Genomic DNA, 14,442 nt, shown 5'->3' with positions numbered 1-14,442 from the left:
TCTGCTGTACATATAGGGCAGGCAAGAATCTTTTGGCCATTAATTCTGTCCTTTTTAAAAATTATTTTCATTGCTCTCCCACATCTTTCCAGGCTTCAGCGTGATTAGTACAAAAATTAGCAGTGTAACTTTATACATGATTCCATTATGAAAAAGATAAGCTAACATTACCTCATACTTAACTGTATTTCAGTTGTTGCAAGCCAATCTAGGCAGAAAAATCTAGGACTTAAACTGGGGCAGGACTTTCTACAGGGAAAGTCTTAAACTTAAACTGGGGCAGGGAATGGGATGTGCAGAGCAGACACTTTTGAAATAAAGGGTCAGCCTAGCGTTATGCTTCTTTATATACCCTGGCAATTGAACAGTATATTGACCATTTAGTAAAGAATGTATTTTTGACTGCAATAACAAAAGGGGGGAAAAAGCTGAAAGCTGTTTCTGAGGTAATCCATTAGAGGTTTTCTAGAGTAGTTTCAATAATAGAAGCTTATGTTCAGCTTGAGATAAATTTTCTAGGCCTGGTTTACTTCAGCAAGACTTTTCCAAGGGCATCTACGTGCTGTAAAACGGCACATCTTCAGGTGTTATATAGATATATCCCACTGGGAGCTTAAGAAGAATCACAACGCAGGCCATCTGTACATCTTGTGTTGATCGCACAGTTGTACCTGTCAGATATGGGACTTGGACTTGTCTTTCTGAATTGTTTATGAGAGAACAATTCACTGAGCATAGCATATAGAAAAAAATGAGAGTGGGCCTTTTCCAATTATCATGACCATACAGTATATGTACATCCTGGATTAACCAGAACTGAGTTTTGGGTGAGTGACTGCAACATATTTTTGCCTTCCTTGCTAAATAAGCAAAACAAAACTCTGAAATACAGGTAGTCCTGTAGTGGGCCGGTTTAGCTCACGCTGGTAAAGCCTGTTATTAAGAACACAGTAGCCTGCAATTACTGCAGGTTCGAGCCCGGCCCAAGGTTGACTCAGCCTTCCATCCTTTATAAGGTAGGTAAAATGAGGACCCAGATTGTTGGGGGGGCAATAAGTTGACTTTGTAAAAATATACAAATAGAATGAGACTATTGCCTTATACACTGTAAGCCGCCCTGAGTCTTCGGAGAAGGGCGGGGTATAAATGTAAACAAAAAAACAAAAAACAAAAACTGATGACCATAATTGAGCCCAGAATTTATGTTGCTAAGTAGATAACAATTTTTATCCCACTTTACGACTTTCCTTGCTTTGTTAAAGCGAATCACTGCTATTGTTAAATTAGAAACGTGGTTGTTAAGTGAGCCTGGCTTCCCCATTGACTTTGCTTGTCAGAAGGTCGCAGAAGGGGGGGGGTCACATGACCCGGGGACACTGCAACCATCATAAATATGAACCAGTTGTCAAGTAGCTGAATGTAAATCACATGTCCAATGTGATACAATGGTACAATGATGGTAAGTGTGAAAAATGGTCATAAGTCACTTTTTTCAGTTCTGTTGTAACTTCAAACGGTCAATAAATGAACTGTTGTGGACTATCTGTACATTTCAGAATGCATAACTACAGGAAGCTGGTATACATAAATTTGTTTTTTCTCTATCTGCATTGTAGAAAAGATAAGGTTAATGATGATTTCTTAATGGAAGGCAACAGAAACTATCTTTTACATCCATGATATTTTGTTTAGGAAACAATGCATAACTGAATGGTCAGTATAGTGTTGTAGAAAATTCACTGCCAGTGAGAACTAGGCAGTCCTGATACGAAGGAAAGTATCTTGGGACTCTTCAAATTAACATTCTGTCATCCTGTTTTGTTTTCACAGCTTCCCATAGTTGAAAAAATAAGAATCATAGCTCAGAAGATCTATGGAGCTCAGGATATAGAGCTGTCTCCTGCAGCACAGTCTCAAATAAATTGTTACACTCAACAGGTAAAAACAAGAATATATGCCAACAGATATATTGTGAGTGCCGTTCCTATTTCAAAATGTGTCTGTTTAAACCAGCGTTTCTCAAATAGTGGGGCGCGCCCCCCCGGGGGGGTGCGAGGCTCCGTAAAGGGGGGCGCGTTTGACCTCGGCAAACAAGCTAAGCCCCGTGTTTATGTCTGTATCCAATCAGAGAACAACGGGAGCATCTGATTGGCTGTCCAAAACCCTTGTGACACGAGCCTGTCGGAGCCTTCTTTAGTGTGGGACTGCCAGTACATGTGACTGCGCATGCTCCTCCCTTTCAAGGAGAAAAACGCCTGAAAGAAAGTCGCGCGGGGGACGCGAAAATTTTTTTCTTCTTCCTAGGGGGGCATGACAGAAAATAATTGAGAAGCACTGGTTTAAACAATGGATAAAAACTGCCCAGAATACAGTATAATGCTGCTGTGGGCCAAGACCCAATCTTTGTGTATGTGCCTTTAAAACCAAATATGTTTTTCAAAATACAATTAAACCTTTGGGATAACCATGACCTGGATGATACCTGCCTTTCTTGCCTTTTCCTATCCTATAGGGCCTACTATTGCTGGCCCTTTCAATGATTTGTTTATTAATATTACCAAGGTGTTTCTGAATCAGAATGCTGCTGGGCCTCCACAATTACAGATTGGCGTAGCCCTGAGAAAGGAAAGGCTCCTGGTTAAACGACTAGAAAAGTGTATTTGGACCTTCTATGCCACTTTCATATCTCAGCATTCCACAAGGCTCTCTCCCGGCTCCCGATTTGAACCAGAGCCTATGACTGATGCTTAGGTTTAGGGCACTCTGGTCTCTAAACCCATGGTCTTCCTGACGTTGTCCTGAGTACTTCTTGCAATTCTATTTGTTCCTTACATTACCTTCGGAGTCCTCTCTTTCTGTTACTCACTCCAGGCCTTGAGACTCTGATTTTAACTCCATCCTTCTCTTCATCCCTGTGAAAATTCGAAAACTTTAAAAATGATTTATATAACTTTTTATTTAGTTCCAGGTGAGTGGAAGGACTTGTTATCTTACTTTACTCTAATTAATCTCAGCAATTCCTAGATTAATCCTTTTTAATTATGGATGTATTTATGTTCGGTATGTAACTCAACAATTCGCAGCTCAATAGCTAAACCAATAAACAATATATTAACTATTGAGACAAACCAAACACAACTGCATATGCTTAAAATGATACCCTGTGATATGATAAAATACCATTCGAGGTATGGACTGACCACAAAAATCTGGCGGCTCCACGGGCCCCAAGGAAATTGTCACCAAAACAGGTGAGGTGGGTGCAATATTTTCGGTGTTTTCAGTTCACCCTCAAGTATATATACCAGGAGGGAAGAATTTCTTGGCAGATGCCCAGTCCCGGCTACTGCAGTTTAGTTGTTGAGTTACTAGATAAGATATCACAATTGCTCTCTTTGTGATCTGTACTGGACCTTGAGGAAGGCATTGAAGAAATTATTATTAATTAAAATGTATACTTATAACATCTTGCCACAATCTATTGAAGCTTGAGCCAAAGACTTATTCCTAGAAGTCAGCAATGTACTGGTAATAAAATTTAGCTTTGTTTATTGTACAGGATGCAAAACCTTGAAGAGGAAACTGTTGTTATTTCAGTGTGGTATAGATACATTCTCTCTCTTTCTTGTTTCTGTTTTGGCAGGGATTTGGGAATTTGCCCATTTGTATGGCAAAAACCCACCTGTCTCTTTCTCACATGCCTGAGAAGAAAGGTGTTCCCACTGGGTTTGTTCTGCCTATCAGCGATGTAAGAGCCAGTATTGGAGCAGGATTTATTTATCCACTGGTGGGAACGGTGAGTAGTGTCTATCTATCGTATTTGAAAAATTTGTAAAATTATGTTTGAATCCCTGTGGTACAAACAGAATAAAAATAATCAGACGTCTCTGATGTATCTATTTATAAGGATTTACATCGAATGAATTTTGAACAAGTAAATTGATTCAAATGTAAAGGACTCATTGCACAAACTCAAATAGGAGAGGAGTAGATTTAATGTTTCTTCATACAGCAGTATCTCAGGGATGCTTCTCAAACTATAAGGAGTTCAAAGATTATAAGGCTAAGCGAGACAGTTGTTAAATGAATTTTGCCCCATTTTGTGACTATTTTCCTTAACATCTTGCTGTGGGAACTTAATATATCTGTCCACAGTGTTGATGAATTTGTTTTAATTTTGACCTAAGTATAGTCCACATACCCTTACCAATGAGTGGATGAAATTCCTGTGAAGGAGTTTAGGGCTTTGGTTTCTACTTCTTCCTTGTAGAGATTGGCCACAATGGGGGACACAAGTGAACCCATGGCATAGCCATGTTTTTGTTTGTGGAAACCTTCATTGTATTTAAAATAGAAAGTGATCATACAGAGGTCTAACATGGCACATATGTGATCTAAGCTGAGGTTAGTTCTGTCTTAATGTGCTTTCTTATAAGCAGTTGTTTCTTCACTACCATGACAGGTTCAGTTGTGGGAATGAATAGAATAGAATTTTTAAAAAAAACCAAAAAAAAAAACCACATACAAATCTTTGTTGAAGAAGATATCCGTCAGGTACATACTCAAACATGTTTCAAATTTCATCCTCTCATATCATTTATCCAATACTTTCCCCTTTTCAAAAGAATAGAATTTTTTTTATTGGCCAAGTGTGATTGGACAGACAAGGAATTTGTCTTGGCGCATATGCTTTCAGTGTACATAAAAGAAAAGATACGTTCATCAAGAATCATAAGGTACAACACTTAATGATAGTCATAGGGTACAAATAAGCAATCAGGAAACAATATCAATATAAATCATAAGGATACAAGCAACAAAGTTACAGTCATACAGTCATAAGTGGAAGGAGATGGGTGATGGGAACGATGAGAAGATGAGAAGATTAATAGTAGTGCAGACTTAGTACATAGTTTGACAGTGTTGAGGAAATTATTTGTTTAGCAGAGTGATGGCGTTCGGGGGAAAAACTGTTCTCAATGGAAGGCAGGTTGGTAACAATTGTTTTTTCTGCAGTTCTAATGATCCTTTGAAGTTTGTGTCTGTCTTGTTGTGTTGCAAAACCAAACCAGACAGCTATAGAGGTGCAGATGACTGACTTAATAATTCCTCTGTAGAACTGTATCAGCAGCTCCTTGGGCAGTCTGAGCTTTCTGAGTTGGCGCAGAAAGAACATACTTTGTTGTACTTTTTTGATGACGTTTTTGATGTTAGCTGTCCATTTTAGATCTTGCTATAGAAATTTCACCTCTATGGAGGTGAAGAGTGAAGTGACATCATAAGAAACCATGGTTTCATCCAGGTTGGATATTAAGTTACTGATAATAATAACAACTGTCCTTTCTACATAACCTAAACACTAAGCAATCATAAGAAGAATGTTTCCCTTTGTAGTGTTACCTGACCAGCCCAGAGCACAGTCTGATTTTCTTACATGAGCAAGACATTTGGAAATAATAGAGAGCTTCTGACTCATTGTTCTGCATTACCAGTGAAAGGGCACAAGGAAGGAAGTGAATCCCAACTAGATGTGCTTTGAGAAGTCAGGAAATTATGTCATGAGGATTCTCTTTGCTTTCTATGTATATAGCCAGGAAACATTCCTGTCACCACCACAAGCACAATAAAATGTCAGAATGTCCAGAATGTGACTTCAACCTTTCATGCTCTCCTGAGAGGCTTGTTAGTCTCTTGTGGTATATTATGAATAAAGCTAAATATAAATTGTATTTGACTCACTGAAATTATAGAGATAATATTATACGGATTGTCCTAGACCTACAGCCACAACTGAGCCCAAAATTTTTGTTGCTAAGCAAGACAGGTGTGTTCTTGCCTATTTTATGACCTTTCTTGCCACAGTTGTTAAGTGAATCACTGCAGATGTTAAGTTGGTAACATGGTTGTTAAGTGAATCCCCATTGGCTGCTTGTCAGAAGGTCACAAAAGGTGATCACATGACTCCAGGACACTGCAACCGTCATGAATATGAGCCTCTGAATTTTGATCACATAACCATAGGGATGCTGCGGTGGTTGTAAGTGTGAAAAAGCAGTCATAAGTCATTTTTTCCAGTGACATTTTAACTTTGAATGTCACTGGAACGAACTCTTGTAAGTAAATGGACTACCTGTATATATATATGTATTTGCTTGTTTGTTATTTCATTATGTATGGCTGCCCATCTCGAATTAATAATCTGAGATCTAAACACATTAAAAGAAAATTAAAAAAGGAAAGCAGAAAAACAAAAACAAAAAGCAACACATATAGAAACAGCAGCCAGGGTGAAAACAGACCAATCAGAAGTTAACATCAATAGTGTACAGGTTCAGTTCTTTTGACCTCCAGGATTGGGGTCAGTCTAAACACTGGTCAGTAATTGGCCAACTCTGATCTCCTTTCAAATTCATACACAAATCTAGTGTTCAGACTTCCTTTTCTAGGTGAGATTGTTGGGAGAAGGGGAACCATATTCATATATTGATTTTGAACATTTCTGTCAGAAGCAAACGAAATCCTTTCTAATATTTTGAAACTCAGTTTTATAAAATATTGTTTTACCCTGAAATTTCCTATGGGACATGTAAGTCTATGTAAGGGGTGAAAACTGCACACAGCTTTTTCCAAATGTTGCCATAGTTTTTAGGTCATTTGCAATAACTCTGACTATTGTACATTCACAGGTGGGCTTGTGACATGATGACCTGATTATATGGCAAGCAGGCAGGAAGGCTTGTTAAATTTGTTTAGGAAGTTGGTGAGGTCACTAGTGAGTTATGCATGGGTGGGGAATGATTGGATTCTCTTGTGCTTGTGAGAGATTCAGACCCACCCAAAAGTTATTGCAGCTTTGTACTTTCCCACATATTAGTTAATCTGCTTTAGTGAGAGTGCTCTGTGCGACACAATGCAGAGGAATTCCACTTTGACTTACTCCAAGGACAACAATGATTTAGAGACAATACAGAGCTGCATTCTTTGCCTCTATACAAAGTTGAGATAAACATAATCTTATTCAGCCAGTGTTTGACGCTTCAAGGTTTTTTATTGGTTTGTTTCTTTACAAAATGATAAACCAGCCCTGTGTTTATAAATGTTAATTTCTAATTAATATTGCTTTGAATAGAAAATGTTTCCATTAAAAATGTACATTATTTTAACAGTCACATACATTTTGGAATGCTGAAGGTTATTGGTCTTGTTGACTCACACTCCCTAAAATATTTTCTGACCCTTAGCTGAAAGTTGATGCCTGAACATTTAATCACAACAAGGTCTTAGGCATTCCAGAAAAAAGTCTATAAATATTAAGACGTTCCCCCCCACCCACCCAATGAATTGTTTAGGATTGCTGATAGCTCCCTGTTTGCAGAGTTTAACTCTTTTTATTCATATGCTGGTCTCAGCTTTCTGGATCTCTTTAGGCACCATCCATTCCAGCAGTGTTATAGAATCTATAGGTAACTCAAGAAAAAAATTCAAGGCTGGATATAAATCAAGGAAGGATTTTTCTCTCCCTTTTGTAAGCTATCGGTATAGGTTGTTCTGTTTTTGAAGAATGAATTCTTCACTATTTATTGCTTTCTAATGGTTTATTTGTTGAAACAGGGTCTTTCAATGAAGGCACAGATTGCGTGTGATGTTAGGTATGGTCACCAACAGTTTTAAGCAGAAATTCTGGTATTTTAGAATCAACATTTTCAGTTGCATCATGTCATTTTGAGTAGAAAAGATTGGCAAGCAAGAGAGGTGCCATTTCTCAGTGTCACAATACAGTAAAATAAGCAATTGGACACATGGCTTATGATTTCAACCTCCATCTTCATGTCACCCTTTTTCACATTTATTCTGAGATAATTTATGAGACACTCCAGAAGCAAAATTGAAACCTTTGAGATACTGTAGATAGATGAAAGATGGATGGATGGATGGATGGATATATGGATGGATAGAATAGATAGATAGATAGATAGATAGATAGATAGATAGATAGATAGATAGATAGATAGATAGATAGATAGATAGATGGACAGAGGGACTGTACACACACACACACACACACACACACACACACAGGTATGATGTGGCCAGTTTATGATATGGTAGACAGTTTTAAATTTAGAATACCCTGATGCAACATTAGAACTATTCATCTAGATAAATCACAGTTCTAGTCTAGAATAATTCACATTGTTTTTGGTGTGGAATGGTGGTTAAAGATGAAAATAGAAATGGTTTCCTTTGAGAGGCTACTTCCTCCAATTTATATTTTATTTGGAATTGAAAAAGATTCCAATGCTGGGAAACTTCTATTTCATTGATGAATTGCAGCTGTGTGATGTTGGGGTCCTGCGGATGCAAATGGGCTGCTCAGGGACAACATGCAACCCCCAGGCCACAGGTTACCAACCTTTGGGCTAAACAAAACTCAGTGTACATATAGTCTTTTTTTCCCCTTGGAATTTCGCCTGCTGATTTATCTCATTTTTAGTTTGTATACTATGAACAAATTAAAAAAAGACGGGAAAAATTACAATTCAAGTTGTATTTTTATGTGTGAAACTGTAGTTCAAGATAAATCACAAATACAAGAGCAGAATCAACACAAGAGAGAATAGGCTATACAGTACATCAATATAATTGGATTATGAAGATAATTTGTTTTTAGTCTAATAGGTCAAGACTATTTCCTGCTTTGCATACTTGCCTTCTTTCAGTTGATTATGACGATTGGTTTTAATTATACAGTGTGTGAAGAAAGCATATATGTTTGCTATTATAATCGCCACATCTACTGTACTATCCAGGGAATTTTTGCGGGGTGGGGGGGTATATATTAAATTGTAATGGATGAGGGGAAAATCCTCAGCTTGCTAACAGCACTATATAATATAATGTAATATAATAACATTTTTCCCTTATAGCTATTTTGGCAGCTGGAAATAGTTTAATTTTGATAAGTTTGACATAAAGAATGGAATGTGTCATTTTTAGAGGCCAGAAATATATAGGATAAAAGTTTAAAGGAAACCGGAGCAATGAAACTATGAAACAACTGAGAAGTTGTAGGTTGCTTTTCCTCCAATCAATGGCAGTTATGTGCGGTTCCATTAAACTGAAAATATTACATTAATAAATAACAGTAGAAAAAAATAGCTTCTTTATTTCACTGTATCTGAAGAATGGCAGGAATCTCCAAGGGGATTAATTCCCCCCACCCCCAGAATCATTCTTAGGTTTTTAAAAGTGCACTGGCAAAACTTTATAAAATTATTTGCCTGTTCGTTCAAATTCATCAAATGTTGGCTTCTTGAATTGTCTAGAACTTAGCTGTATCAGAAAAAGTAACAGAAAAAGGTATTCAGAATATAATTCATGTTTGCTATATCAAAATATGGATAACTTATATGAGTAGAGATATAAATCACTTAGGCCTTCATAGCTCAGTACCTTTTTAAGCATCTTTTATATTCCTTGTATGTATTTCTTGAAAGAACGATAGGAACCTGAGAAAGAAATTGGGAGATGCTTTTTAAAAGTTGAATCTGAGATATAGTTTTTGTTCCAGAGTTTCATTCACAGATTACAATAGAAAACAGAAAACCTGAAGAATATAAATGATAACAAAAGAAAAAAGGAATGCACTATCTTCATTCAATAGCTTTCATTTTAAGAGTATTTCTATGTAAAATACTTTTACATTTGGGGGGAGGGGGAATCAGGACAAGTGGGACACCTGTCTGCCACAATCTTCTTTTGTTTGTCTTTATTCTCTGAGATCATAACATTTCCCTTCCAATACTTCTCATATAATACAGAATGAGAAATTACGAATTCATTTCAGTCAAATGACATTGATTTCAATGAGATCATTAAGGACAAGTAAATTGCAGGACAAGTATATTGGAGACAGAACATGATGTAATCAATACATTTTAAGGATGGATCAAGTTGTCTCTTTAAATCCCAGCCAGCTACATTAACCAATTAAGATTAATGAGACCACAAAGGCAAGGAGCAAATTGGATAGGCATATTATTTTGCTTTCATATTAAAGTTTTTTTTTTCATTTTAAGTGGTCTCTGATTGAAAGAACGGCTGAATCATTACAAGCTTTCATAAAACTCTGGGGTCTTCCTGCTTTCTTCTTCTGATCATATCTTGCTCTTTGTTCTCCTTTCTCTGCCTGCCAGGAAAACTGTCATCTTACTCTCTTTATCTAATCCATTGCTAGGAATGTTTGGCACGCCTTCAGCAGATGGGAAAGAAAGCTTCCTTCCCTTTGAGAGTTTCTCTTCATAATCAGTCAGCCATATTTGTTTTTATTGAGTTACTCAAGGAAGGAATAGAAGAAAGGAATTTAAAGGGGCAACTTATAGAGGTATACAGTAGTGAATTATCTAAAAAATAAATGCTTAAGAGAGGAAAATCAGATGTTCAAACTAGCATATCATATTCCACATAATTATATTCACATATAATCACATCATTATACAGGAGTTGTGAATGCTCCAACACTGGAAGTTTTTAAGAAGATGTTGGATAACCATTTGTCTGAAGTGGTAGGGTTTCCTGCCTAAGCACTGAGTTGGACTAGAAGACTTCCAAGGTCCCTTCCAACTCTGTTGTTATATTTTTGATATGATACAGGGGTGAAATCTACTTACCTTCCCCACTGGTTTGGAAGTGCACGCGCGTGTCACGTGTACGCGTGCACCCTCTGCGCATGTTCAAACCCTTCTGCGCATGTGCAGAGGGTATAAAAGGTTACTTCCTGGTTAAAACCAGGAAGTAACGATGACCGGGCATGTAGGCGGAGCCCTGTGCTGACATCGCTACCGGTTCTCCGAACAACTGGCCACCATCGCTACCGGTTTGGTTGAACTGATAGCATTTCATCCATTATATGATATATGATATGATATGATATGATATGATATGATATGATATGATATGATATGATATGATAGAAGTTCTAATTCCGTTGTAATGAAATACTTTGAGCCCAGAGACATGACTGATATGCATTTCCTTGTGGGCTGATTTTTAATCATTTTCTTTTCTTTTTTCTTTCTTTTTTAGAATAGAATAGAATAGAATGGAATAGAATAGAATAGAATAGAATAGAATAGAATAGAATAGAATTTTTTATTGGCCAGGTGTGATTGGACACACAAGGAATTTGTCTTGGTGCATATGCTCTCAGTGTACATAAAAGAAAAGATACGTTCATCAAGGTACAACATTTACAACACAATTGATGATCAATATATCAATATAAATCATAAGGATTGCCAGCAACAAAGTTACAGTCATACAGTCATAAGTGGAAACAATGAGAAGATTAATAGTAGTGCAGACTTAGTAAATAGTTTGACAGTGTTGAGGGAATTATTTGTTTAGCAGAGTGATGGCATTCGGGAAAAAAAACTGTTCTTGTGTCTAGTTGTTCTGGTGTGCAGTGCTCTATAGCGTCGTTTTGAGGGTAGGAGTTGAAACAGTTTATGTCCAGGATGCGAGGATTCTGTAAATATTTTCACGGCCCTCTTCTTGATTCGTGCAATATACAGGTCCTCAATGGAAGGCAGGTTGGTAGCAATTATTTTTTCTGCAGTTCTAATTATCCTCTGAAGTCTGTGTCTTTCTTGTTGGGTTGCAGAACCGAACCAGACAGTTATAGAGGTGCAAATGACAGACTCAATAATTCCTCTGTAGAACTGAATCAGCAGCTCCTTGGGCAGTTTGAGCTTACTGAGTTGGCACAGAAAGAACATTCTTTGTTGTCCTTTTTTGATGATGTTTTTGATGTTAGCTGTCCATTTTAGATCTTGCGATATGACAGAACCTAGAAATTTAAAGGTTTCTACTGTTGATACTGTGTTGCCTAGTATTGTGAGAGGTGGAAGTATGGAAGGGTTTCTCCTAAAGTATAAATATTCCATTTAGTAATAAGAGGGTTTCATATTCTCTGAGCAATGGGAGTTTCCATCGTCCTCTGCAGATCGGTATCCACAAAAGCAAAAGGGAAGGAAGCCTTCGTTATCCCAAAGACTGCTTTCTTTCCCCTGTCTTTATGGAGTATTTACTCCATTGTCTGTGCAATGGAGGAAAGAGAATGGTGTTTCCCTCCCTCAGCCTCAAAATTGCAACTTGTTTTGATGCCCTTGGGGATGTAATTGTTTGGTATTAAAACATTTAGTACTTTTTTTCTTCGTCATTTACTTGCATTAGCAAATTGCTACAAGAAAATGCTTTCCCCCCCCAAAAAAAGATTCTAATGGGTGTCCAATTTCATAAACAATTTCTCCCTCATGACTGGAGCACAGATATCTCTCTGAACTGGATTCATGAGGTGAAATTTAGGAAGATAATAGCAATAGTATTGGATGTAGTTATATGATCTCCCTATATTTTGTGCATTCAGTATGTAGAAGTCAGTGGTGGGTTTCAAAAATTTTTTACTACTGGCTTGGTGGGCGTGGCTTGGGCATGGCTGGGGAAAGTTACTGCAAAATCCCCATTTCCTCCCTATCAGCTGGGACTTGGGAGGCAGAGAATGGATGGAGGCGGGGCCAGACAGAATTTTTACTACCGGTTCTCCGAACTACTCAAAATTTCTGCTACCAGTTCTCCAGAACTGGTCAGAACCTGCTGAAACCCACCTCTGGTAGAAGTACATGAAGGTGAATCTGCACCAAATCAGTACTTATGTATGCTGAGTCTACCAAATGCTGTTGCAACTTTCATTATCATTCTGGGTTTAGTGTATATATGTAAAACTTTCCTAAATTTCCAGCAGCAATATTTGTTATCTTCAGATCAGATACATGTGGTGCTCCTTTCTTCACTCTGCAAAAACTATCCTCACAGCTAACTGGAATATTCCAAACACATCTTGCAAACTTTTGTTTCCACATGGTGGCACTCCAACATGGATCTCAAATTTGCTTACCAGATGGGTGGTTCTGAATCTTCCCAGAATTATCTGTTAGGATCATTATGAGATGAGTTGATGTCTTTTGCGACTCTCAGTTGTGTTTGTCAAACTTCTAAAAGTATTTGTTTTTTGGAGAATGTTTAGATACTGTTTGTAAGAATGCAAGCCAAATAACTTCTCTTTAGAGCATCTCTTTCAAGTTTTGCAGACTATGGGAAGAAAAATGTTATCGTAGAATGCCAAATTTATGTTCTGCAACAGATTGAATTTCCACAGTTTTGTCTTTTGTAAAATAGATATTTCTATTTTGTACAGCTGATGTACTGACCATTAGGAAACCAGTTAATGCACAATATGATGTTTTCAAAGATATTTAGGCAACGTCATAGTTTTGATTTAAACTGAGATTAGGCAGTTTATTCAATTGCTTTGAAACTTGAGTGCAATGGATGACAATAATTTTGGTTTCAAGCATGTGCCATTCATCACAGAAACATGCAAGATCGAGGTAAAAGGGCATCTAAACACTATATGTGTAATCAGGATCTTCATTTTCATCAATCCAGTCTTCCTTTTTTTTTGTATAAAATGGAGGAGGGACATGTGTTCGAAATGTTGGCAGCTGGGGCAGCATATGGATAAGTGCTGTTAAAAAAAAGTGTAGGACTCAGTGCTGACTAGCTTCCCACCCATTTCCAGGCTGACATATTTGAAGCTAAATAATCCAATGGGTAGTGAAGGTAGACTAGCCTGAGGACGGTAGCATTTTTAATGTGTAATTGGTTGTTCTAATCCCTGAGCTTCAGGAGTGGCATTCAGCAGGTTCTGACCAGTTCTGGAGAACCAGGAGTGGAAATTTTGAGTAATTCAGAGAACCGGCAAATACCACCTCTGACTGGCCCTGCCCCCATCTATTCTTTGGTTCCCGAGTCCCAGCTGATCGGGAGGAAATGGGGATTTTTCAGTAACCTTCCCCTGGAGTGGGGAGGGAATGGAGATTTTACAGTATCCTTCCCCTGCCACACCCACCAAACCACGCCCACCAAACCAAGCCATGCCCAACAAGCCACGCCCACAGAACTGGTAGTAAAACAATTTGAATCCCACCACTGCTGAGCTTGTCTCCTTATCGGATCTGGAAGAAAAAGCAGTGGCAATAAATGGACCTTCTTTACTGCCTTCTGAAAATGGATTAGGGGTTTCTGAATTCAGAAAGGGAGTTGTCCTGAGGCAAGTTAGCTGTGGCAAGTTGGCCATGGTGAATTGTCATAGTTATTTCTCACCACCAGTCCCAAGTCCTATCTAGGTCTGAGCTTTTGTATCCAATATAATCAATAGACAGGTGTTTTTTTTTCATTTTCTTTTCACAAGTTACTCCAACTCATTTGCATGCATTTCAGGAACTGGATCCCCAATTACGGAATTCTGTTTCTTGCTACTCCAGCTCCAATATCATTTTAAAAGGATTTGGAGATTTACTTACAAAGCAAATGTACTGATGG

General features: G+C 37.8%; 1 protein-coding gene and 1 long non-coding RNA gene across 5 annotated transcripts in view; one reads left to right on the top strand and one right to left on the bottom strand.

Annotated features, from left to right (window-relative positions):
* The window catches only part of MTHFD1L (methylenetetrahydrofolate dehydrogenase (NADP+ dependent) 1 like), a 138,118-nt gene that overhangs the window by 101,575 nt on the left and 22,101 nt on the right, over positions 1-14,442 (top strand). Inside the window, exons 25-26 of the mRNA XM_058169615.1 lie at positions 1,831-1,938; positions 3,644-3,796. Coding sequence (XP_058025598.1) covers positions 1,831-1,938; positions 3,644-3,796 — 261 coding nt within the window. The remainder of the gene's footprint in view (positions 1-1,830; positions 1,939-3,643; positions 3,797-14,442) is intronic.
* Positions 8,557-14,442, bottom strand: part of LOC131191488 (uncharacterized) — an 86,934-nt gene continuing 81,048 nt past the window's right edge. For 3 of the 4 annotated variants that reach the window (XR_009153514.1, XR_009153517.1, XR_009153516.1), the window contains one exon: positions 8,557-9,509. This is a non-coding gene — a long non-coding RNA (uncharacterized LOC131191488). The remainder of the gene's footprint in view (positions 9,510-14,442) is intronic. The other variant, XR_009153515.1, reaches the window with a different exon arrangement.

Source organism: Ahaetulla prasina, chromosome 1 (genome assembly GCF_028640845.1).
Source record: "Ahaetulla prasina isolate Xishuangbanna chromosome 1, ASM2864084v1, whole genome shotgun sequence".
In the NCBI taxonomy this organism is placed as follows: Eukaryota; Metazoa; Chordata; class Lepidosauria; order Squamata; family Colubridae; genus Ahaetulla; species Ahaetulla prasina.
This window is presented reverse-complemented; position numbering and strand designations above follow the sequence as displayed.